The sequence below is a fragment of the Otolemur garnettii genome, unplaced genomic scaffold (genome assembly GCF_000181295.1).
Source record: "Otolemur garnettii isolate 467f Iridium unplaced genomic scaffold, OtoGar3 scaffold00006, whole genome shotgun sequence".
Classification (NCBI taxonomy): Eukaryota; Metazoa; Chordata; class Mammalia; order Primates; family Galagidae; genus Otolemur; species Otolemur garnettii.
The window spans coordinates 20,058,691-20,082,623 of record NW_003852401.1 but is presented as its reverse complement, the minus strand read 5'-3'; the positions used below and the strand labels follow the sequence as shown (position 1 = coordinate 20,082,623).

Genomic DNA, 23,933 nt, shown 5'->3' with positions numbered 1-23,933 from the left:
CAGCCTGGGCCTGTTTGTATATGCAGAGTGCTTGTGAGACAGCTATCTTCCTTTTCCCTCCTTCCTCTTAAACATGCTCCAGGCGGCCTTTTCCTCATATGCTTTCTTTTTGGGAGGAGAATCCTTATCTTCTGATTTTCTAGTCATTCTTCCTAAAGAAGATATAGGCTGTTAGCAACTCATTTTCCAGGGTAATGTGGAGTTTTTCATTTGAGGGACTACTGAGTCGCACGACATTCTGCCTTTATCTGGGATTGAATCCTCTGTGAGCAGTGACATTTGAGTCAGATGCTGATTCACTTTTCGTGGGTATGTTAGGTTCGCCTTCTGTTAGGAAAGGGTTTTTGTTCCTGTATTATATGTGCTTTCTTTTGATAATAAAATGAGGGCACTAAGAAACCCCATTTCTTGACTTGACAGGTCTGAACAGATACTGTTAATGGCATCTAAAGGTTACTTTCCACCACATCATAGAAGAGTATCAGAAGGAACAGTTACAGTATCTCATTTGTAGGAAGCATTATTATAATTTTGGCAGGCTAATAACTACAAAGCCTCTGTGGTTTTTAAAAAAATGTAATACTTTATTGTAAAATAGCAATGTAATTGTAATCTTGAACTTTGTTAGGGACTATTTTCATGAATATTAAGGTGGATGGATCCTGGTTCTGGATAATAGATTAGAGTTTAGAAGATGATTACCATAATCCTTACCTATATAGATACTGATCTTTATGCTGAAATATCTGCTTTCTTTAATAATCATTTCACCATTTTCTATTAACCTCACCACTAGAGAACTTACAATGAAATGTAAGCCACGGTAAGTTTTAGAGTGTTGAGGCACTAAAATTTCTGACATAAATTGATTAATAATGCTTTGTAGTAAACTGTCTGAAACTGACACTCCTAGAAAATGGCAGCCACCTTCTCCTGCCATTTGTTTAATCAGAAAGACGTTAATGAACTTGAAGGATGAACAAGAAGTTTAAACCAACTGCATGTTTATTCAAAACCATTTTTGTAGCACTATTTTGAGAAATGAAGCTGGGAAAAAAGACCCTACAAGATAAGATAGTGGAAGCTTTGCATCTGCTGAGCAGATGCCAGCCAAATTAATTGAATTCTGCAAAATAATTAAAATGATAAAATAATGCAGTAAATGTGATGGAGCATTATAGAATGTCTAGGTCAAGGCAGCACTTGATACATAAAATGAAAAGTAGGCTCGGATATTTTCCATTATCTCGTCTGCACATCATAATTATCACACTTGCCTTTTATGCATGAATGCTTTCATCTTTGGTTTCTATTGAAATCTTGATTGACTGTGGCACCTACAAATATTTTATCTGAAAGACATTGTGCCTGCATCTAATAAAGCCAGGAGTTTGATTTTGCCCTTCAGCTGCTTTTTCATTTATGCAGGTTTTCACCAGTATTATGTAGACATAAATGTAATAAAAAATTTCAAGTGAATTGTTGCAATTTTTATACTTGTTATATTCATCTATAATGCCATTGCATTCTTTCTAATTTTGGGGTTGATACAATTGGATTGCAAATTTGGTCAAGAATAGCGCTATAATGTTAAATCATGAACGACAGTTTGAAAGACTTTCAGTTTTTAAAATGTCTAAATCTCATCTATTTTAGAAGTAATACAATATCTTTGCTATTATATTAAGCAAAATATGGATTAAGGTAAACTGGGAAAGTCAGAAAATTTTTTGTAAAAGTATATTTCATTTGTCTCCGATTGTGAATAAAACACTTATTTTAAAATATGAAGTGATTTACTTTGAAAGTTTTGGATTCTGGGAAAAATATGTGACTTAGGAGTTTGCACAGCTGATTTTAGGGGGAATCTTGGGTTCAAACAACAGTATATTAGGAGTGAGTTGATGCTTTTACATCCCATATAGTTACTTGCAACACAATTTTAGTTTTTTCACTTTATTAAAAAGCAGTATTCAGCAAACTGGAACAGATGAATCATTCTTATGTAGGATTAATTTACCTATTACTTTTAAGTGTGTGTGAGTGTGTATGTGTGAATTTTTTTTTTTTTTTTTTTGCTTATTTTTTGAGATAGAGTTTCACTTTGTTGCCCAGGCTTCAGTGCCATGGCATCAGCCTACCTTACAGCAACTTCTAACTACTGGGTTTAAGTGATCCTCCTGCCTCAGTCTCCTCAGTAGCTGAGACTGTAGGTGCCCACGGTGATGCTTGGCTAATTTTTTATATTTTTAGTAGAGACAGAGCCTCTGTCTTGGTCAGGCTGGTCTCAAACTCCTGAACTCCAGGGATCCTCCCATCTCAGCCTCTTAGAGTGCTAAGATTATAGGTGTGAACTACTGTTCCTGTACCTGGGATTTCTTGGTTTTTTTTTTTTTTTTTTTTTTTTGAGACAGAGCCTCAAGCTGTCCCCCTGGGTAGAGTGCCATGGCATTACAGCTCACAGCAACCTCCAACTCCTGGGCTCAAGCGAATCTCCTGCCTCCGCCTCCCAAGTAGCTGGGACCACAGGCGCCCGCCACAACACCCGGCTATTTTTTGGTTGCAGCCGTCATTGTTGTTTGGCGGGTCCGGGCTGGGGATTCGAACCCGCCACCTTAGGTGTATGTGGCTGGTGCCTTAGCCCATTGAGCTATAGGCGCCAAGCCTCTTGGTTCTTTTAATGTCTAGTAATCTTGAGTTTAAGCCTGTGGAACAGATAGTCCCAGCTTAATCTTCAGGGACCCCTGGGCTGGGGGTAGGGAATGTTCTGTGGGTGCTTTGTAGGCAGGCATTCTGTGCACTTCCTGAAATAATATTCAGAACTGGGCATTTGTGTGGATTTTTGGGAAGCCGTCACCAAATCCCCTTAGGTTTTATCTAAAAGAGATTCTGGGTCTCTACTGTGTGTAGGGATGGAAGAGCTGCAATAAATAACAAGTTATTTTAATTTTATGGACAGATTCTAAATTGACCTCTTTTTATACCTCTCTGTTTGCGTTAGGAAAATGTACGTCTATTAGCTCTCAAAATAGTAAATATTATTCCCTTAAGCATTAATTAAGTTGATGGTCTGAAAATACTATATTACAATGCCTGATTCTGAATTATAAGCAAAATGCCCATGATTATAAATAATCAATTTTAAAGGCCCATATAAGCCTTAAAAAATAGAAAAATCTACTGATACATCCTCTGCTTCAATGTCTTAAGTTATACTTAGGCAGAGAGATCAATATGTGAAGAATCAGGGTATGTTCATTTTCATCTTACTGTTGGCTGTGTTGCTTAAGAATAGAGAAATAGTTCCTACACTTAATTTCTTCATAATTTGATGTCAGCAGTATCATTGTCTGTATTTAAATGTAATTGACTATTTTACATCTGGCCACATTCCTAGTAGGATTTTTGACATTGGAAAAGAATTCATAAAATACACCAAGCTAATATAATTTAAATGTCAAGTAAAAGAATTATGGTTCTGGAAAGTAAAAGGTGAAAGATTTATAGGATCTGAAGAGAAACCAGAGTATGGTCCTGGAAAGTGGCAGCAGACGATGGAGAGGAAGAGTTCAGGAAGGAAATGCCAGCCAGCAGGGAGGAGTTATTATGGGAAAATGAAGATTTCTGTGATTTGGGGTTGGGGCTGGTGGAAGTTGGAGGGTGAGGCTGAGCCATGAAGATCCTCGTTAGCTTGACTTGGATCTGTTTAATCCATGATTGACCTGTGGATTTGTCATCCATGTGATGTGTCAAGGGGAGGAAGCGTGAGCTGAAACAAAGTGGTCTCAGGAATGTGGTAAAAGACCATATCTGTAAAAGTACACATCCCTGGCCAGGTGTGGTGGCTCATGTCTACAATCCTAGCACTCTGGGAGGCCAAGGTGGGATCCCTTGAACTTAGGAGTTTGAGACCAGCCTGAGCAAGAGTGAGACCTCGTCTCCACCAAAAATAGAAAAACTAGCTGAGCATTGTGACAGACCCCTGTGGTCTCAGCTACTTGGGAAGCTGAAGCAAGAGGATAACTTGAGCCCAAGAAATTAAGGTTGCTGTGAGCTATGATGGTGACACAGCCCTCTGCCTAGGATGACAAGTAAGACTCTGTCTCAAAAAAAAAAAACATATAACATATACCTGTTAAATTTTGTGGAGATGTAAAGTATGTTTTCTGCCAAACAGCTTGATATGGACAAAACTTACCCAATGGACCAAGTTTAGGAGATCAAAACAAGGCACTTTTTTTTTTTTTTTTTTTTTGGGCAGGGGCTGGGTTTGAACCCACCACCTCCAGCACATGGGGCCGGCGCCCTACTCCTTTGAGCCACAGGCCCTGCCTAGAACAAGGCACTTTTTTGGGAGAAGAACCATTTTTATTGATTCCAAGATCGTTATGAAGTTCTCCTTCCAGGGAGCAGTATCAGTAGAGATGCTGACAGATTATGGGACATTTAGGGCAGAGTGAAGCCTGGAAGGTGATAATTTTTTATCCATTCTCAAATGATAGGAAGGGCAAGGAGGCTGAATGCACTGTGAACGTCTCATGTCTAGTCTACCTTTCAAGTAGGGATGTGGGTAAAAGTTATCAGGTTTTACCCCAGGTAAGGTAGCTTATTGGTGCTTTTCATGAATAGCTCACTAAGAAATTTCATATGTAATTTCATATGTTCATTAATTTCTGAAAGCTTTCCCCACAGAAGCAGTCTTTCTGTTTTCTCTTTTTGTGTTCTTTTTCTTAGCATGTGTTTGGACGATTGCTATGTTTTTCACATAGAATCATGCATTTTGCATATGATTACTTTTATGTTGAATAAAACACACCCTTTGGGTGTGTACAGCTCCTGATCCTTGGCAGAGCTTATTGGATCCTGCACTTCTGTTTTCCAGAGCTCCCTGAGAACTTTGGCAGCCTTAGTTATTGTGGGATGATTTTGGGGTTTCGGGGCTTGGCTTGGGGTCTCTGCAGTACAAGTTCCTTATTATGCTAGCCCCCATCCATCCTTCCAGTGTCTTTAAGTTGGAGGAATGATTCCAAAGACCAACTTTGCTTGATTGAGCCTGAGCAATATTCAAAATATTCTGTCAGTTTTTTCACTCCCAAATTAAATATTGTTCCATTTCATTGGGAATGCTTTGGTCTCCCTGGCATAGGATCCATGGTATGTCACGCATGAGGAAGAGTTGGGGTGTGTGTGTGTGAAAATAGATTATGGAGTGTTTGATTCCATTAGCAGCCAAAGCTGTGTGTAGTAACTGATAATCATTTCTGCCTTTTCTTTTTAGTTTTGTAGAATTTTTACTTTGAAGCTCATTTTTGAATAATTTGGAATTTAAATTAGATATGCATACACTATTTAATTTTTTTTTTTTTTTTTTTTTTTTTGCAGTTTTTGGCTGGGGCTGGGTTTGAACCCACCACCTCTGGCATATGGGGCCAGCGCCCTACTCTTTTGAGCCACAGGCGCTGCCCACACTATTTAATTCTACGATACTAGTCTTAGGAGAAAGTATGGAAGAACTTATACAGAGAATACAAAATAAAAAATGAAAAAATATAGTCATAATGCAAGTTACCTTTGACTGTTAGACTTTTGTGGGGGAGAAGTTAGTTGCCTGTGACCAGCACTGGCTAGGTTTGGGTTAGAATGCCCAAGGCCATGAGATGCTCTCCAAAGCTTGGTATCTACTGGGCATCTGCAGCAACTTCGCCCTCAGCTTTCTAGGTCTCCTGGAACTGTTATCTAGCTTCTCAGCTGGCAGATTGCAGAGATGGTAAAAAGAGAAGATTTTTGAACCAATATGTTTACTAGCACTAATATGATGGAAATGAGTAGCAGGGATAATAGTAGCTGTTATTCATTGAATGTTACCATGTGTTGGATATGCCTGACAGTTCAACAGCATTTAGTTTAATCACATTGTTGAATAATTATCCTTACTTTCTAGTTCCAAGATATTTTCATCAACCCTAAAGGAAATCCTATACCTACTGAGCAGTCATTCCTCTTTCATCATCTGTAGTCCCTCCCATCTACCTTGGGAAATTAAGTATTAATCTGCTTCCTGTCTCTATGTTATTTATCTATTCTGGATGTTTTGCATACATGGTGTAATACCGTCTTTCATTTTAATATTTTCCATGTATTATCATGTATCATTATTTCATTCTTTTTTATGTCTGAGTGGTACTCTGTTGTATGGATCTGCTACTTTTTCTTTTTTTTTTTGAGACAGAGTCTTACTATGTCACCCTCGGTACAGTGCCATGGCATCACAGCTCACAGCAACCTCAAACTCTTGGGCTTAAAAGATTCTCTTGCCTCAGCCTCCCAAGTAGCTGGGACTATAGGTGCCCACCACACCGCCCGGCTATTTTTTTGTTGCAGTTGTTCAGCTGGCCCAGTCTGGGTTTGAACCTGCCACCCTTGGTGTATGTGCCTGGTGCCGTAACCACTGTGCTCCAGGCACCAAGCCTGGATATAATACATTTTGTTTATTTATCAGTTAATGGACCTTGGGTTGTTTCTCACCTTTTGACTATGGCTAAATTTTGTGTGCATTTTCCTACTGTATTCCCATAAGAACCCAGGGAAGAAGGTAAATAGTAGCATCTCAGCTGTACATGTGGATAGAGTATGGCATTAAGGGATCATGGACTAGTCAAAGCCATGAGAGTGTGGGAGTGGTCGATGCAATTCATATCTATAAGGCTGAACTTCAAATTCTTAACTGGACAAGCAGGCTTCCAAGTAATTCAGAATATTAAGACTAAGGAATAAAATTTAGCTTTCATTTTATTATAATGAAAAGGTATGCGTTTGTTTAGGATACTAAAGGAAAGGAGAAAGTTGGTGCTCCAGAAAGCTGATTTGTTAAATGCTTATAAAAGGTATTATGAAGATTTAAGCAATATCCCATCACTTGTTTGGACTGTGTAGCTGGCTACTCTCAAGGGCTCCCTGCAGTATATCCCTGTGAGAGTGGAGAGCGAAGCCTCATCACGCCTGCAGCTTTCATATTGCACTTCTTTCAATATGTCTGTTTTTATGTATAAAGGAACCAAATGATTAAACATGGTAAAAGTAGATGTTGCAGAAAGAAGAGCCAGGTTTATTGTGTGTGGTGTGCTACACCTGGCACATTGCCTAGTGACAGTAGGGCACATGACATGCCACAGTGGGATGCCACTGCTAGAGACTGAGGGATCAGTGTGGAACTTTGTTGGAACTTCTTGATCCTTAGGGTTGTGAAGGAGTGGACTGTATGACCTGGTAAATGGATACATCTTATGGAATGCTATCCTAGCATCATTACAATAGAACTTTTAGAGGAGATTTTCCTCAATAATTAAAAAAAAAATTTAAGAAAGAACATCAGGAAGGTAAATAAGAGAATATACAAAACTGATTCAAAAGGCACATTTTAAAGAACTTGTAAAAAATTTTGAGTTATACTGAGTTGGATTTGTAGTTGGTGATATTTGATAAACTCAAACTCCAAGGTAGAATTTTTTATTCCAAATTATCATTTCTGTGAGATGTGACTTTGTTATTTTTCACACAAATGACTTCCATTTGTATTTATTAAAAGATACTAATCTCTCATTAGCTGGGACAATCTTGAGTCATTTGAAATACTATCATTTTTATATCAAATACTATTATAGTTAATTGACTTATTTCAATGTTGAATGAAATGCTTTTTGTAGATTGTGGAGTGAGGGTGAGTATGAATCACATCCCCTGCAGGCATTTTGAAGCAATATTCTTTTTAAGAAGTATGCTTTGTACATAGCTAGTGCTGCTTAGGAGGTGTTTTCCAGAACATTGTAAAATACAATTCTGATAGCATGTTGTAAATATAAGTTCCGTCCCAATGCGAAGTTCTTTATGTACTGCAAATTACCTTCCTTCAGTGGTTTTCCAATTTAAATTAACTTATGACCAGTCACCACATTGTTTAGGTCTTGATTAAAAATCCTTATCAAAAGAAAATTAAATTGACTCTTCTTTCTTCATTGATTTTAATTTAAAACTTGAATCATTTAGTGTTGGAGAAGTTACAGATTTAAGAAGTTTGAAGGATCCATTTGAGTTGTGTTATTAAAACGGGCTGATCTGTTGTGTCTTCCTCTCTGTGTGTGACTCTGAGGATGTCTGTGGTGGGGTCTTGGCCATTATATTAGTGTGGCATTTCCTCTCCATTCATGTCCTATTTTGTATTTCCGTATTATGAATATTAATCATAAGCAGAGGGCTACATTAAATGACCATGTAGGGCAAAACTATGCCTTTTATGACTATGGATATTATAAAGAATAGTAGTAGTTAGGATTTCTGATGTTTTGTTGGAGACGTACTTTTCTACATTTTCCTTTTCTATTCTTTTTTCTTTTTAAGGTATAGATTCTAAAGCAAAATGTACTGCTTTTTGCACGTGTTTCCTCATACTCCAATGGCTCCTTCCTATATGTTTGATTTTTTTCTTTTTGATGAACTGTGTTACCCCATATAATGTCAATTAAAGTTTATTTACTAAAAAAAGAAAATTCTTTGGAAGTACTACTATTCTGTGAGATGAAAATGGTTCATGATTAGTTAACATGTGCTAGTGATTATTTTAACACGGTGCTCACGTGCTTCAGTTATTTGCATGTTGTGAGCCACAGACTGAGATAAGTCACATTTCCAGCAGTTTCTTCTGCTTCTTGGCCAGGGAAGAGGTAAACGGCATTCCTGCTTCTTCCCATGTCACTCATTATTTTTGTAACATCGGTAATAATAACTAAACTCAAACACCACATGTGTCTTGCCTTCCGTGTTCCTTCTGTGTCCTTCCTCTGTAATTCTCCTTTGCCTTTTCTGTGTTTCTTGTTCTTCTCTCTTTGTCTTCTTGCTTTTCCACTCCCCTCCACAGTCTTCTTCTGAAAGAGCAAGGTGACAAATAGGACATCAAGCACGTTCATTTTCCTCTGGCTTACATCCCTGAGATAATGAGTCTGCCTCAGACAGAACTGCAGGATTGGACTTAGTGATGGAGAAAACCAACTCTGTCTTGGTGCATAATATACTGTTGAGTGAGAGAGTCGCTGTACAGCTTCTTCATCGAAAAAGTTCCTCAAAACACTCTGCCAGTTATTAAGCCTGATGAGGCCACTTTGCAGACATATCTTGAAGTTTAATCTTCAAATCAGTGGAGATTATTTACATTATTTTTGTATTGACTACACAAAAATCAAAAGTGGGAAACTGCTCTGTTGTTATTGCATGCTAGACACTGGGATGAATGCTTAGGAATGATGAAATGTAGGAGTCTGAAATGAGAGAGATTCTTTTACTAAAGTGCACACCAGTTTCCCCTACCCTCCCTTAATATTTTCTCCATTGATTCTAAAATTGTTTTAGATACATTCTAAATTCTAATTCTAAAATTGTTTCAAATTGAAATTGATTCCTAAAGTTTAGTCATTATTATTTATGTTACAAAAATAATTATTTGTAAACCTTCTTGTAAAGAAGATCAACCTTTGGTTGATATATAAATATACATTAATTTTTAAGAATTTTGACATCAACTCTCATTTTTAGTTCAAAGGCTTTTTGCTAGTGGAATGGATCTATACTTGGATAAAACTGTCATAGTAAAAGAACACTAGAACTTAAATGTAAAAAAGACTATCTAGAATGCAATCTTGATTGACAAAGTGCTGCTTATATTTATGATTTCTTCTTAGGTTTTTTCCCAAGCAGCTCCCAAGGGTGTGATGCATTTCTTCGCCACAAGATGACGCTGATTTCTCCATCAGTATTGAAGAAGTATGGTATTCCCTTTGACAAGGTATATTAGTATTGCTCTTACACAAATTGACTTTTGTGTGTATGATTTGTATCTGAGATGTATTTAATATAGATTAGTATATCTTTGACTTCAAGTAGGATGTTTTAGGCTGTGGGGAGAGAAACTAATATTTATGTTATGTAACATAGCAATTATCTAAATCCTAATTGAAATTAACTTTGTTTTCTTATATATTTATTAGAGATTTCATGCTGTTATAGTTCCCTTATTGAATAATAAGTATTCTGAAAATAAAATGTAACACATTCCACAAAATAAGAGGAAGCACTTTTATATTAAAGACTTTTTTTATGAGTAACATAATTTATGTATATGTGATCTATTTTTTAAAAAAAGCATTCTGAGCAGTTATTATTAGCAGTTGGGTTAGTTAGAGTCAATGATGGTAGTAGCACTATGTTGCTTCTAAACACATTTAGATCTAATACAGTTGACATTTCATTATGGATAAAATTGCCTGATGAAATAATAATCAGATATTGCTTCTGTGGAGCAGTTCTGAAGATAAGTTCGGCAATACACAGTAGATACCGGATCCTGTGTTCTGTGTGTCAGTGAGTGGTTATTGGGTCAGCATTATTACAGAACCCGAACATACATATTTGAAGTAGCTGAAAGGAAAAGTGGTTTTGACCAGATAGATAAAAGCTCTCTCAGTCTCAGGAGGGTTGAGTACTTAGCTACTTGCAGAAACATTAGAGAATGTGTCTTCTTTGTTCTCTATTTTTTATTTGATTTTTCTTCCCATTATCCTTGCTGTTTTCTACCTTTGAAGGTTTTTTGCTTGTGACTAATTCCTTCCTTCTTCTTCAGCTCAGGCCCTTCATGTGGCCTTGTTTTGGGGGATGGTGGGATGTGTTCACAGTGAAATGTTTCCAAGTGCCAAGCATCATTTCTTCTGCTTAAAGTGGTTCTCTGCCCCTCCCAGGCTGTCCATGGAGCAGTCATACAGAGGACAGGCTTTGCCTTCAGAAACGTGCATCATGGGGCATGCCTGCAGGTGTTGGGGCTGTGCGAGACAGGCTGCGGCACAGTTGGGTATAGAGGGCAGGGCTGTGCCCTCAGAGTGGTGCTCTGCTGTGAGCTTTGTCTCATTTGCCGGATCTCTAGGCCCCAGGCTTTTGCTAGCCTAGACCCTGTCACCACCGAGTATTCCTTTTAGGTGATTGGCATTCCCTTCACTAGGCACTTTCACTCAAAGTTGGGATGTTAGAAGGCAGAGGAGGAATGGGCTAGTGCCTCTAAAGACATAGAAACCTTCTCTGTGGCCTAGGGCTGGTGTTAGGTTTAGGGGATGGTTTAGGGCTGGTCTGTGGAGCAGAGTTTGTATGAAGCTGCAGAGCTGTGAGATCGGAGCTTGGAGTTCCTTTCCAGGCTTTGTGGGGAGGGAGGAGCATACTCCACACCCCCTTTCTGGGTGTATGAGGCTGTCATGTGGCCTTTTGTGGAGGGGACGTTTCTTAGCTTCTGTGGAAAGTGGCAGGATGAGTGTAGGTCCAGAGATGGGAGGCAGCAGTGACATAGAGGGCCGGTCGGCATTGATGCTTCCCGTGAAATCTCGCTGCTGTCTCTTTCCTCGTCTTCCCGGTCATGTGATGACACTGCTCCTCGAGGGCTTTATTCTCTGACGATGATAATGTAGAGTAGCAAGTGGTAGTACAGGCTGCAGAATAAGCCTCCTAAGTTCATTCCTGGTTCTATCACATAGTTTTTCTGGGTCTTTCCTTTTTCAGCTGTAAAATGTGGTTAACAGTGACTGCTTAATAGGGTTATCGTGAAGATGAAAAGAGATCATTTGTAATTGTTTGAATAGTAGACATTGTGTAGTAACACACTGTTGCTTCTCAACTCAGCCCTTTTAGGTAATCATTTCTCAGCTGGAGTACATTTTCCCCCTTATTTCAATGCTTTTACACATATGCATACATACATATAAAAATGTGTAACTAGCAGCTAATGTCTGCTTTTAGGGTGTGTCCTCTCCAACTTCTCTCATGATATGAGATTGTGATGATTGTTTTAATCTAATAAAATGGACTTATTTTACCCTGTCCCTGTGATTTCCTGTCAGGTTATTACACTAGAGGCAGTAAGTTAGTCTTACATGTTGGCTAACTGAGACATACTTATTTTTGGAAATGACAGAGGTCTAAAATTTAAGAGTTGCCAATAGGAGCAGGTGCTCTATTTCAAGATGGCAAGAACCAGACTTTCTACGTAGGGAGGAGATGGTGTATAGGTAGGTTTTCATGGAGCAGTAAAGGTAGTTTCCTCAGTTTAAAGGCCTCAGTCTTATTGGTCCCTCACCTTTACAGTAGGAGTAGAAACAGCTGAGCACAGTGAATTTTATTTTATCACATACTACAAGGAAGAAGCACTTAGATAGTGAGATTCAGTGTTACGTGGTAAGGCAAGGATTGGGCTGTGTTGTCAGCTTGCTCAAAGCGATGGAGTTGGAACCATGTTGGGCAGTGGTGAGCTTGTCTTTTCTGCCAGGTGGAAGCTGAGCTGCTGTTCACTGCAGAACACATTGTTCTGGGACTTCATTGGCGGGAGAGGGGTGTCATGAGGTAAATTTCTGAATTGTTGGGAATAAAGGTACTCCCCTGACACCACAGAATGGCAATTGGATTGCAGTGTGAGCAGCTGTGTTTATACTGTGTGCCTCCTGTGTGTTTACACACATTTGCATGCCCATACATTAATTTTGCTCCATGGGAACCATTTCATGAGAACCATCAGTACCTTCATTGTCTTGGCTTTAATTTAGAGTAGGCATAAGGAAAATATCCTGACAGTGAGATTGTCTTGTGGATTCTCCTCTGAAATTTATGTTTTATTAATTAATTATGGTAGATTCTTCCTTTGTTTTCTCATTTATGAGAAACAAAATGCTATCTATTCTAGTTTTGACAGTCTTGCATCCTGAATATTAATCTTATTTTTATATTTCTTTTGTATTTTTTTTTTTGCCCCTTGATGAGAGTACACAGCTGAGGTATCCCTGAAGATATTTTGTATCTATTCTGATGTCGAAATTCTTTAAGCATTCATGAATACATTTTTTTCCCTTTTGAGACAGAGTCTCACTACATTACCCTCAGTAGAGTACTGTGGTGTCACAGTTCACAGCAACCTCAAACTCTTGGGCTTAAGCAATTGTCTTGACTCAGTCTCCCAAGTAGCTAGGACTACAGGCACTCACCATAGTGCCCAGCAGTTTTTTGGTTGCAGTTGTCATCGTTGTTTAGCAGACCTGGTCTGGGCTTGAACCTGCCAGCTTTGGTGTATGTGGCCGGTACCCTGCTCATTGAGTTGTGGGTGTTTATTGAGCTCAAGTATATTTTTAGTTTTGTAAAGCAAATACCTGACAATTCAGTCTTCATCGGCAGGTAAAGAGATAAACAAAAGGTGATGTATTCATTTAATGGAGTACCAGTAAATATCAGTGAACTGCTGATTGCATGCAAGAGAGGGAATGCATCTTCAAAACATGCTGGGCATAAATAAGTTGAACGATTTCTTTTACGTGAAGTCTTAGGAAAGGCAAAAGCTAACCAAAAGTGAACAGTGGTTATTACTGGGGTGGGAGGAGGGGTTTGCATGGAGATTGCAGAGGCCCGCATGAGGGAGCTTTTTTGTCTGATGGAAATGGATCTGAGAGGCTTACATGTTTTGTGAGTGTGTGCATTTGTCAAAACTGACCAAGTCTGTACATATTACCTGAGCATTTTTCTGTATGTAAATTATATCTGTTAAAGTATATAGTAGGATAATTAAAACTGTGGTTTGAAAATTTTATTTTATTGGCCAGGCGCAGTGGCTCATGCCTGTAAATCCTAGCACTCTGAGAGGTCGAGGGGAGTGGATTGCCTGAGCTCATGAGTTTGAGACCAGCCTGAGCCAGAGCAAGACCTGGTCTCTAAAACTAGCCAGGTGTTATGGCAGGCACCTGTAGTTTCCAGCTACTTGGGAAACTGAGGCAAGAGAATTGCGTAAGCCCAAATGTTTGAGGTTGCTATGAGCTGTGATGCCATTGGCACTCTATTAAGAAAAGTTATTTTATTAACAGAACTATTAGCTGGTGGTGCCTGTAGGTCAAGTGGCTAAGGCTCCAGCCATATACACAAGAGCTGGTGGGTTCAAATCCAGCCGAGGACTGCCAAACAACAATGACAACTATAACCAAAAAATAGCCAGGCATTGTTGCCAGCGCCTGTAGTCCCAGCTACTTGGGAGGCTGAGGCAAGAGAATTCCTTAAGCCCAGGAGTTGGAGGTTGCTGTGAGCTGTGATGCCACAGCATTCTACCAGGGTGACAGTTTGAGGCTCTGTTTCAAAAAAAAAAAAAAAAAAAGAAAGAAAAAAACAGAACTATTAGAGAATACAGTCTCTGAATGTGAATAGATAGAAATATTATAGTGTCCAAATCCTATGAACCTTGTTTATATTACTGCACTAACTCCAAGAATTTAAGGACTTTATTCCGATGGCTGTTGGGTTAGAAATATTTTAAGATCAGATAATGGGGCTCAGCGCCTGTGGCTCAAGGTGCCAGCCACATACACCTAAGGTGGTGGGTTTGAATCCAGCCCAGGCCCGCCAAACAACAATGATGGCTGCAACCAAAAAATAGCCGGGCGTTGTGGCGGGTGCCTGTGGTCCCAGCTACTTGGGAGGCTAAGGCAGGAGACTCACTTGAGCCCAGGAGTTGGAGGTTGCTGTGAGCTCTGATGCCACGGCACTCTACCCAAGGGGACAGCTTGAGGCTCTGTCTCACACACACAAAAAAAGATCAGATAATGGAATATAAATGTTCTTTATGCCATTGGAAGGAGTGAATAATGTATTTTATGATTTAGTATTTGATAGGTAAGTTTTATAAAATAAGTAACACTAAAAATTTTACTTTACTTTTTTCTCTAACCTATGGTACATTAATATTTTATATTTTCTTGGTGATTATAAAAAATAAATGTCTATAAAATAAAGGAACAGAGTACAGAATACATATATTTTTCATGTTTGCTTGTAGCCTTCTTTCTTGTTTTTGAATGTTATATTTAAAAACGCAGTCACTCACTCACATATATTTCAATAATTCTTTGAATAGAAGTTTTATTATTAAGTGGAATACAGTTTAGTTGAATGTTTTCAGAGTGTTATGAAAGAATAACTTGACAAATACCAACTCTGTACTAACAAGAATTTATAATATGTAAATCATATATTATGAAAAACCGTCCAGTACTGTCCAGTTTCTTCAGCTCTATCTGCAACAATGTCAATTATGATGTCTTAAAACTCCAGTAATGCCAATTCTTAAAGTATTAAAATGTAAACACCAATAACTAAGTATGAATACGTTTACTTGAATTACTTAAAGATATTTTTAAAATAAAATGATTTTAATTATGGATTGAGCAATTGAACTCAAGTGCTAGAAAGCCATATTCTATTGGGACAAGTCTTAAAAGTTTCCTGAAAAATCACTATTAAAGGATTAAGAAGAGAATCTTGGGGAAACGCCTTTTTGTAAAGCTGTGATGCCATAGCAGTTTTTCTTTGTTTTTGACAGAAAATATATTTTGATCGTGTTCACAATTTGGGAAGTCTTATTACTAGAAAATATTATTCTTTCCTCCTTGGCAGATCACACAGGAGGCTGGTGAATTTATGATCACTTTCCCATATGGCTACCATGCTGGTTTTAATCATGGTTTCAACTGTGCAGAATCTACAAATTTTGCTACTGTCAGATGGATTGACTATGGAAAAGTTGCTAAATTGGTAAGTTAAACCTCAAAAATAAGCATCAATTAAATGTGTATTCTTGTTATTGTAGTGGGAAGGCCATGATCACATGCCGGGTTCATTTTACTTACTCTGTGACACTGTGTGCCTCATCACCATAATTTATTTTAGACTAGATACATTTATTTTACATAGGCTATATTACCAATTATGGCTACATTTGTCTGTTTTAAGATTAATATGGAGCACTTTACCCTGATATGTAATTTTATGCAATAGGTGTTTGCTTTCTCTCTTAAGGCTAACAATTAGTTGTTTATAAGATTTTCCAGTGGCTTCATGTGGTTCCACATTAGACAGCCTCAGATCTCTTTGTGTTAGAGTTCAGTTCATGTCTTAAAAAACAAGAACTTACTGAAGGGAGTGTCTGATAAAATTGTAACAAGAGATTGAGGGATGATGTTAGAAAGAAATGATTAAAACTGCCTTTGGTAGAGAAATGAATTTCTTGAAAATAATAATGTAGAGCATATTTTAACAGGAAATACATTTTCATGTTAAATTTGGTATAAATTTTTGCATCTCCTGCCCAGTATATTTAATTTAGTCTACATAGTATGTATTTTGATTCACAAGCAACAACTTCTATAAACTTTAATTACTTTCCCCCTGTGGCGTTCGAGGACATCTTCAAAGTGTGGTGGCGGTTTCTATTAGCTTTGCCTCCTTTCCTGTAGCTTTTAAGGCAAAGGTGAAGACTAGCAGAGGGCAGCTTCTAAATGAAACTATGTTTTACACAGTAGGCCAAGTTGACACAGATTTAGTGGAACGTATTATAAATAAAGCGTATGCAGCATCTCTTGGCCACTGTATGACAGAACTGAGTAGCATTCATTCCACATTGACAACATTTGCATGTGGAATTATTGAGTGAACTTGTATAGAAGTATATTCATAGAGGACAACTCTCGATTTAATTTGTGTGTATTTAGAAAATTTCATAATATGTTAAAATAGAAATAAAAGCATAGCTCTCTGTCAGTCCAGGAAGCATTTGAATGAATTCTTGGAGTAAAAGAGAGCCCCACTACTAGAAGACATTTCCTGTTCTGAGTAATTTCCATTTATGAAGGGTAATTTAGAAAGAATAGAACAGAACTTCTTCTTCCCATTATATGTCATATGTATTATAGTAAGCCTAATAAAAAAATAGATCACTCAGCATATGTACCTTGCCCAGTTACTGCAGTGTTTTTGCAGAAATGTTACTCTTGCATCTGCATTGACAGTGTGGTTTTCACTAAGTTAGAAAAGGATCTGGTATTTTATGGTGTGCGCCTTTCATTGTTAACATAGGCTATCACATATTTGGTTCACCAAAATAATAGCTTGGTGCTTATTTATTCAAGCTTTTAGACCTAGTGCATGATATTGGCTAAAAATAGGACCATTCAGCCTCATAGAGTAGCTAAAATGCCACAAGTATTTGTGTGGGTTGTTTCCACATTTCTGAGTGAAAGTAGAGTCAGAATGGAGAGCAGCCACAGAAGAGAGGTCATAGGTCTTCCAGCATGAAATCCCTGCAGATGGAGCACATCACAATTATTGCATTATTAGGAATGGTGCACCTTGGAGGCAGCAGGGCTGTGAGGCCCAACCTGTCTACCAGGATAGCCACATAGTAGGAAAGTCACTTATTCTTCATATATAAATTAGAAATACCTCTCTCTACCCTATAGATTTGTTGGAAGGAGAGAAGAACTTAGATATGTAAATACCTACTCATTCAATTTAGTAAGGTCTGTGACTGCGTTGTGTGGTTCTGGGTAGAAGATAGTCAATGCTATGTTGCTGCTTTGGTCTCCTAATTTAAATTTTTTTTTGAGACAGAGCCTCAAGCTGTCCCCCTGGGTAGAGTGCTATGACTTCACTGCTCACAGCAACTTCCAACTCCTGGGCTCAAGCGAGTCTCCTATCTCAGCCTCCCAAGTAGCTGGGACCACAGGTGCTCGCCACAAGGCCCAGCTATTTTTTGTTGCAGCCATTATTGTTGTTTGGCGGGCCCGGGCTGGATTTGAACCTGCCACCTTAGGTGTATGTGGCTGGCACCTTAGCCACTTGAGCCACAGGCGCTGAGCCCTCCTAATTTAAAATTGACCTAACTGCATGCATTTGAGTTATTTTGGGACATTGTCTCCACCCACCCTTCTTTTGGTCGGGTGGTGCTGTTGTGAGAGCAGCAGTTCTGTTGGCTTTAGCAATTTGCCAGCATCTTCATGGTTTAAAACAATTCCCACTTAATAGCTCATAGTTCTGTAGGTTATAGCTCATTAGTGTCGCCAACATGAGGGTGTTTGTAGGACTGCACTCGTTACTGGAGATGCCAAGGAAGGGTCCATTTCCTTGCTCCTTCAGTTTGTTGGTGAATTCACTTCCTTGCTTGTAGAACTAAGGTCTGGTTTCCTTTCTGACTGTGAGCCAGGGACTAACTAGACTTTGCTTATAGAGGCCTCTCTCCCATCTTTATAGGTAGTCCCCTACATTTCAGAGCAAGCAATCTGCAAAATCCCTTTTCATGTAAGATATGGCCACAGATTTCTGTGATTAAGATCTTTGTTGAACCCATGGGAAGCAGAGGCATGTGCCTTCCACAGAGAGGACTATATTAAGAATCTACGATCACAAGGCACTAAAAGTGGAACTCAACTCCAACAAAAATGCTCAGCCTCACACAAAGGCATGGAAATTAAACAATCTTATGCTGAATGACAGTTGGGTACAGGAAGAAATAAAAAAGGAAATTATTAACTTCCTTAAGCATAACAACAATGAAGACACAAGCTACCAAAACCTATGGGATATAGCAAAAGCAGTCCTGAGAGGAAATTTATCACTTTAGAAGCCTACATTCGAAAAACAGAAAGAGAGCGTATCAACAAACTCACAAGCCATCTGATGGAAATGGAAAAAGAACAATCTAAGCCTAAACCCAGCAGAAGAAAAGAAATATCCAAAATTAAATCAGAAATTAATGAAAAAAATAAAAAAAATTAATAAAAAGAAAAGAAAAGGGCAGCACCTGTGGCTCAAAGAAGTAGAGTGCCAGCCCATATACCAGAGGTGGTGGGTTCAAACCTGGCCCTGGCCAAAAACTGCAAAAAAGAATCTACGTTGAGTCGTATAACCAGTTTTATTCTGTGTAAGAACAGGAAACTAAATTTGTAATAGATAAACAGATAAAGTTTTGAATGTTTCACTAAAGCATCCTTTGCCTTTTAAAATTATACCTTTTTTTTTTTTTTTTTGAGATAGTCTCAAGCTGTCACCCTGGGTAGAGTGCTGTGGCTCATAGCTCACAGCAACCTCTGAAGCTTGGGCTTAAGCTATTCTCTTGCCTCAGCCTCCCAAGTAGCTGGGACTACAGGTGCTCACCACAATGCCTGGCAATGTTTTTTTTGAAGTTGTCATTGTGTTTTAGCTGGCCTGGGCTGGGTTCGAACCCGCCACCCTCTCGTATTTGGCCGGCGCCCTGAACTATGGGTAGAGCCCTAAAATTATACTTTCAATATTAATGTTTTCTTGGCTATTCTCAGTTAATATATTCTCTAACATTACAGTGTGGTGAAATGACATTTTATTTGAGATTGTAGTGTCTTCAATCAGTTTTTTTTACACTTTTTTTTGATCTCCAAGTCTGAATACTTAACCTTATGAATTTGCTCTTATTGCATGTGTGTATACCTTTTAATTCTTACTAAATTTGTGCATGGGACGCAAATTTATCTGTTTTGCTGGGGACTAAGGTAATGATTTTTTTTTTTTTTTCTTGAGACAGAGTTTCACTTTGTTGCCTTTGGTAGGGTGCTGTGGCGCCACAGCTCACAGCAACCTCCAACTCTTGGGTTTAAGCGATTCTCTTGCCTCAGCCTCCCAAGTAGCTGGGAGTATAGGCGCCCGCCACAACACCCAGCTATTTTTATTTTTGGTTGTAGTTGTCATTATTGTTTGGTCCAGCTGCACTCGAACCTGCCAGCTCTGGTGTATGTGGCTGGTGCCCTAGCCGCAGAACTACAGGCACTGAGCCGGAACTAATGTAAAATGTAGTGAATTACTTATGAATTGCACTAGAAAGATTAGCTTTGAGGGTGCCCATTTTTGTTAGCTTGTCTCAATTCTTTGCTTTCTTCAATTTATTCTAAGCAGTAATAGTAAAAAAGTTAATATCTATAACTGATGATGAGGTATACTTTTTTAAATTCTAAAAATATTGACACTTTTTCATAGTTGAGGCACTGGGCGGTGCCAGCTGTTTTACTTGTCACATAGGGTTGATTTGAGTGTATGAAAGCACTTGATATAGTATCTGTATCTGTATATGGTACAGTGTGGTGTGTGCTTACACATATAAGTAATCCACATATGCAATATATAAGTAATAGGATACAAATCAATAGTATTTTTACTTTGGTGTCTCAGAAAAGAGCTGTTACAAAAGCTGTACTAACTAGCTTTTGAAAAGATCTTTTGATCAGCAGGCTTTGGTCAGTAAGAGCCTGTTCAGACCATGCAATTGGCTTGTAGATAGGGACCTTTATTGAGACTAGGCTGGTATCCCATGTGCCATGCACCATGTACGTTTCTAGGAATTCATTACTTGGAGGACAATCTGTTGCACGAGAACAGAGGTAAAGGTAGGATTGGTACTGGCAAGGATTCAGGGACTGCTTCCTTTGACCCTGACTGTTGACTTTTGTTGCAGTATGAGACTTCCTGTCCTGAAGTAGGACTGGAGAGGGTGCTTCTGTGGCTTTCATTTGAATGTATTACTGATCTACTCATATGGGATGTTTGTTTAAGAAAACTTCCCTGCTTAAGATCTGGCTGCAATTAATTAGAAATCCCATTTCATTATTCATGCAAAGCCCAAATATGCTTCTTCAAAATTTTTAACAGTTTTCCTGGAGGCTTAATATTCTCAACAAAGTGATTATATTTTGTGAATATTTTAGTGCCTGTGGATATAGTCACTCTCTATTTTTTTAGTGCTCCAATCAAGATGGTTCTTTTTCAAAGTATCCCCAGAGTATCTGCCTCATTTTTCACACAGATTTTTGTGTGTATGTGTGTGTGTGTGGAAGATAGGGGACAAATGTAGGGAGAGGTAGGAGTGAGGGACTTTGACTTGTTAGCCTTGATAGCAAATTCTTTTGGCTATTCCTGCGTCTAAACATCTCTGATGCTGCCCCAAGCCCTTCCATTGGTCTCCTTCCTTTCTGTGCTCCTCGGTGAGGCTCATTGAGCTCCCTTGCCTTGATTGCCAAATACAGTAGAGCCAAGCCTGTAAGATGCTCCAGAACAAAAGGGTCTTGCATTTAGCAGGACCAGCTTACCCAAGGCAGTTATGTAATTTTTTTCCAATTCACTTATCAGAGGCAAGATTATTACTGAAAAAACATAATTAGAGTACTGTTTCAGCTAGGTTTGTGCCCACTTGCCTGCTAACTTAGGCAGAGTTGAGTTGAATTCCTTTTCTGCAACAGGCATTGTGCTATGTGTTTGTACAAAGAAGAAAGATGTCTTTTCTTTAGGGAGCTTTCAGAAAGAACAAAAGGTTAATAAACCTTCATTTGCAAAGTTATAGTAGTGGAACATACCGTCTAATTATTGTATTTATTTTAGGAATCTTTATATGTTTGAAAGTCGAAGTCATCTAAAGTTAAATGATATTTTTTTTCTGACAGATTGACAAATATTTTAAACAGCTAGCTTATTAGTTGAAATAAGACCTTTATGTATACTTGAGATGACCATTTGTTTCTGGAGCATTCTTTCCTTCTGTGGTGAAATGGAGTCCATGACTACTTCTGTGTAGCTGCTGTGGTGACACTCACAGTTCTCTTTCCTGGCTGGGTTGGATCAAAGCACTGGCCTGCAGGTTGTATTTCATTTTTCCGTTTGGTGGGATGAAGTGCAGTTGTTTTGATGTTAGGTTTGATGGATTTGTTTGCGACTGCATTCATTAGCTTCACATCAAAAAACTGACAGGCTGTTAAATGAAACTTTGGCTTAGATTTTCAGCTTGACTGTTTGGAGACATTTGTGAAGATATTTTGTTTTTCTGTTGCAGCAGCCTCAAGCACTATGATTGTCTAGAAGGAAAGAAAAGTTATTTACTGTACTGATTTTCTTGAGTAAAAAAAAAAATCATTGTCTTAGGGACAGTCATATCTAGCCTACACCATCAGAAGCAGTGTATTTATTATAGTATGTGCAGTGAGAGACTTACTCTGGCAGGATAAATAATATTATCTTTCTGGAAAGAAAGGTAATAGTTGGTGACACCAAAATGATAAGTTTTATTTTGCATTAATTTTATTTTAAGAAATATCATGTTAACATGGTATGTCAGAATGTTGAAAAATTGTACCTCAGCCCTGGGAATGTTCTCTTATGAACCCCGGGAGCATTACTTCAGTATCTAATTTTAAGGCGTTCTGACATTTGAATCCTTTAATGCTGAACAAGTTTCAAGAGAGATGATAGAATTTTGAAATTGATTTCCCTTTAATCTGGAATGGATTTCCACTATTAAATTGTCTAGCAGGTAGGTTCCATGAAGTGAGTTCCTTCTGTCTTATACATACGTATTTCATTTCTTCTCTTAAATTAGATTTTTCTTAAATCATGCGGCACCTTTCCAAAAAATCTATGATCTTGGTCAGGCTTTATTAAAACAACTAGAGGCTGGGCACAGTGACTCATGCCCGTAATCCTAGCAATCTGGGAGGCCAAGGTGGGTAGATTGCCTGAGCTTCCAAGTTTGAGATCAGCCTGAGCCAGAGCAAGACCTCTTCTCTAAAAATAGCCAAGCATTGTGGCAGGTGCCTGTAGTCTTAGCTACTTGGGAGGCCGAGGCAAGAGAATCTCTTGAGCCCCAGAGTTTGAGGTTGAGGTTCCTGTGAGTTGTGATGCCATAGCACTCTACTGAGGGTGACAAAGAGAGAATCTATCTCAAAATAATGAACCCCCACCAAAAACGAACAAACAAAAAAACCAACCAGAAGTCATTTTTGTGATGAGTCTCTAGGTTATATGTTAATGTGCTTTTAATCACAAATGCTAGCATATTGATTTTTCTATTCTTATGGTATGTGAATGAAAGAAAATGTAGACTGCTTTGTGTATTGCCTACTTATATTCTTAGAATTCTAATTTTAAGTGTCTGACATGGCGTGTATAAAATGATGTTCATTAGTATAGGGATTTTATATTCTGCATTTTTTTGCTTTTTACCTCTTATTTCTGCTCTATTTGTAATGTATGGGATCTGATGGTACACTGATACAGTGATGATGAGTATCTTTTCTGTTCCCTTAAAAAAATATTTTCTTAGACCAGGTTAGGTTGACAGCAAAATTGTGGGGAAGGTATAGAGATTTTCCAGGTACTCCTTACCCTACTTGTACACAGCCTCCCCCATGCTGATATCCCCTACCAGAGTGGCTCATTTGTTACAGTTGACGAACCTACATTGGCACATCATTATTAACCAGAGTATGTAGTTTACATCAGTGTTCACCCTTGGTGTTGTCTATGGGTTTAGACGAATGTATAATAGCATGAAGTCACCATTATATTATCGTACCTATGGTAGTCGTTTCACTGCCCTAAACATCTTCTGTATCTTTTTCACAATTTAAAGAGAATGTGCCATAAGAATAGAGAAATATCACTATACTAGTATTTTGTGATCAAAAGCATATTAAACTATGCTTAGTTCTCTCCCCTTTTAGCTATGCCTATTACAGTTAATTTACTGTACTTTTTCCCCCTTACATACTATCGCCAGTAATACTGTCTGTAGCCAAGAAGGAAAATTGAGAGTATCTTCTGGATACTTTGGGCACTCTGAAGTATCCTAGGAGGGAGGATTGCCACTGGTATAGTTAACAGTATAACATAACACGTTAATTAATTCTTTGTGGCATTGTCTACAATATTTGGAACTTATAGTTAATTCTGTCAGCCATCATTGTCATCTTTTGTTTGTGTTGATCACTTCACATTTTCGTAGAGTTATCTTTGAGTGAGGACAATACTAATGCTTTTGAACCTTCTTGATTATAATGCTGATTTACAGTTTTTATGCTAGTTTTATGTGCTTTCCTGTTGGTATTTTAAATAGCAATCATAGATGAGTATGATAAAGGAATAAATGGTTAAGGGAAATTTCAGCTTTGGGTTGTAATGTTATTAAAGATATGAAGAGATGAAATCCTAATACTTGGGAACTTTATATTTTTTTTTTTTTTTTTTTTTTTTTGAGA

At 38.2% G+C, this 23,933-nt stretch overlaps 1 protein-coding gene across 4 annotated transcripts in view; it reads left to right on the top strand.

Moving 5' to 3' along the window:
- KDM4C (lysine demethylase 4C) overlaps positions 1 to 23,933 on the top strand; it is a 424,788-nt gene that overhangs the window by 121,896 nt on the left and 278,959 nt on the right. For 3 of the 4 annotated variants that reach the window (XR_002771056.1, XM_003782886.2, XM_023507997.1), the window contains 2 exons: positions 9,729 to 9,832; positions 15,505 to 15,642. Coding sequence is in view for 2 of the 4 variants with exons in the window: in XM_003782886.2 (XP_003782934.1) it covers positions 9,729 to 9,832; positions 15,505 to 15,642 (242 nt within the window). In the remaining 2 variants the exon portion in view is untranslated. Of the gene's footprint in view, positions 1 to 9,728; positions 9,833 to 15,504; positions 15,643 to 23,933 lie in introns of those variants that run through there. The other variant, XM_023507999.1, reaches the window with a different exon arrangement.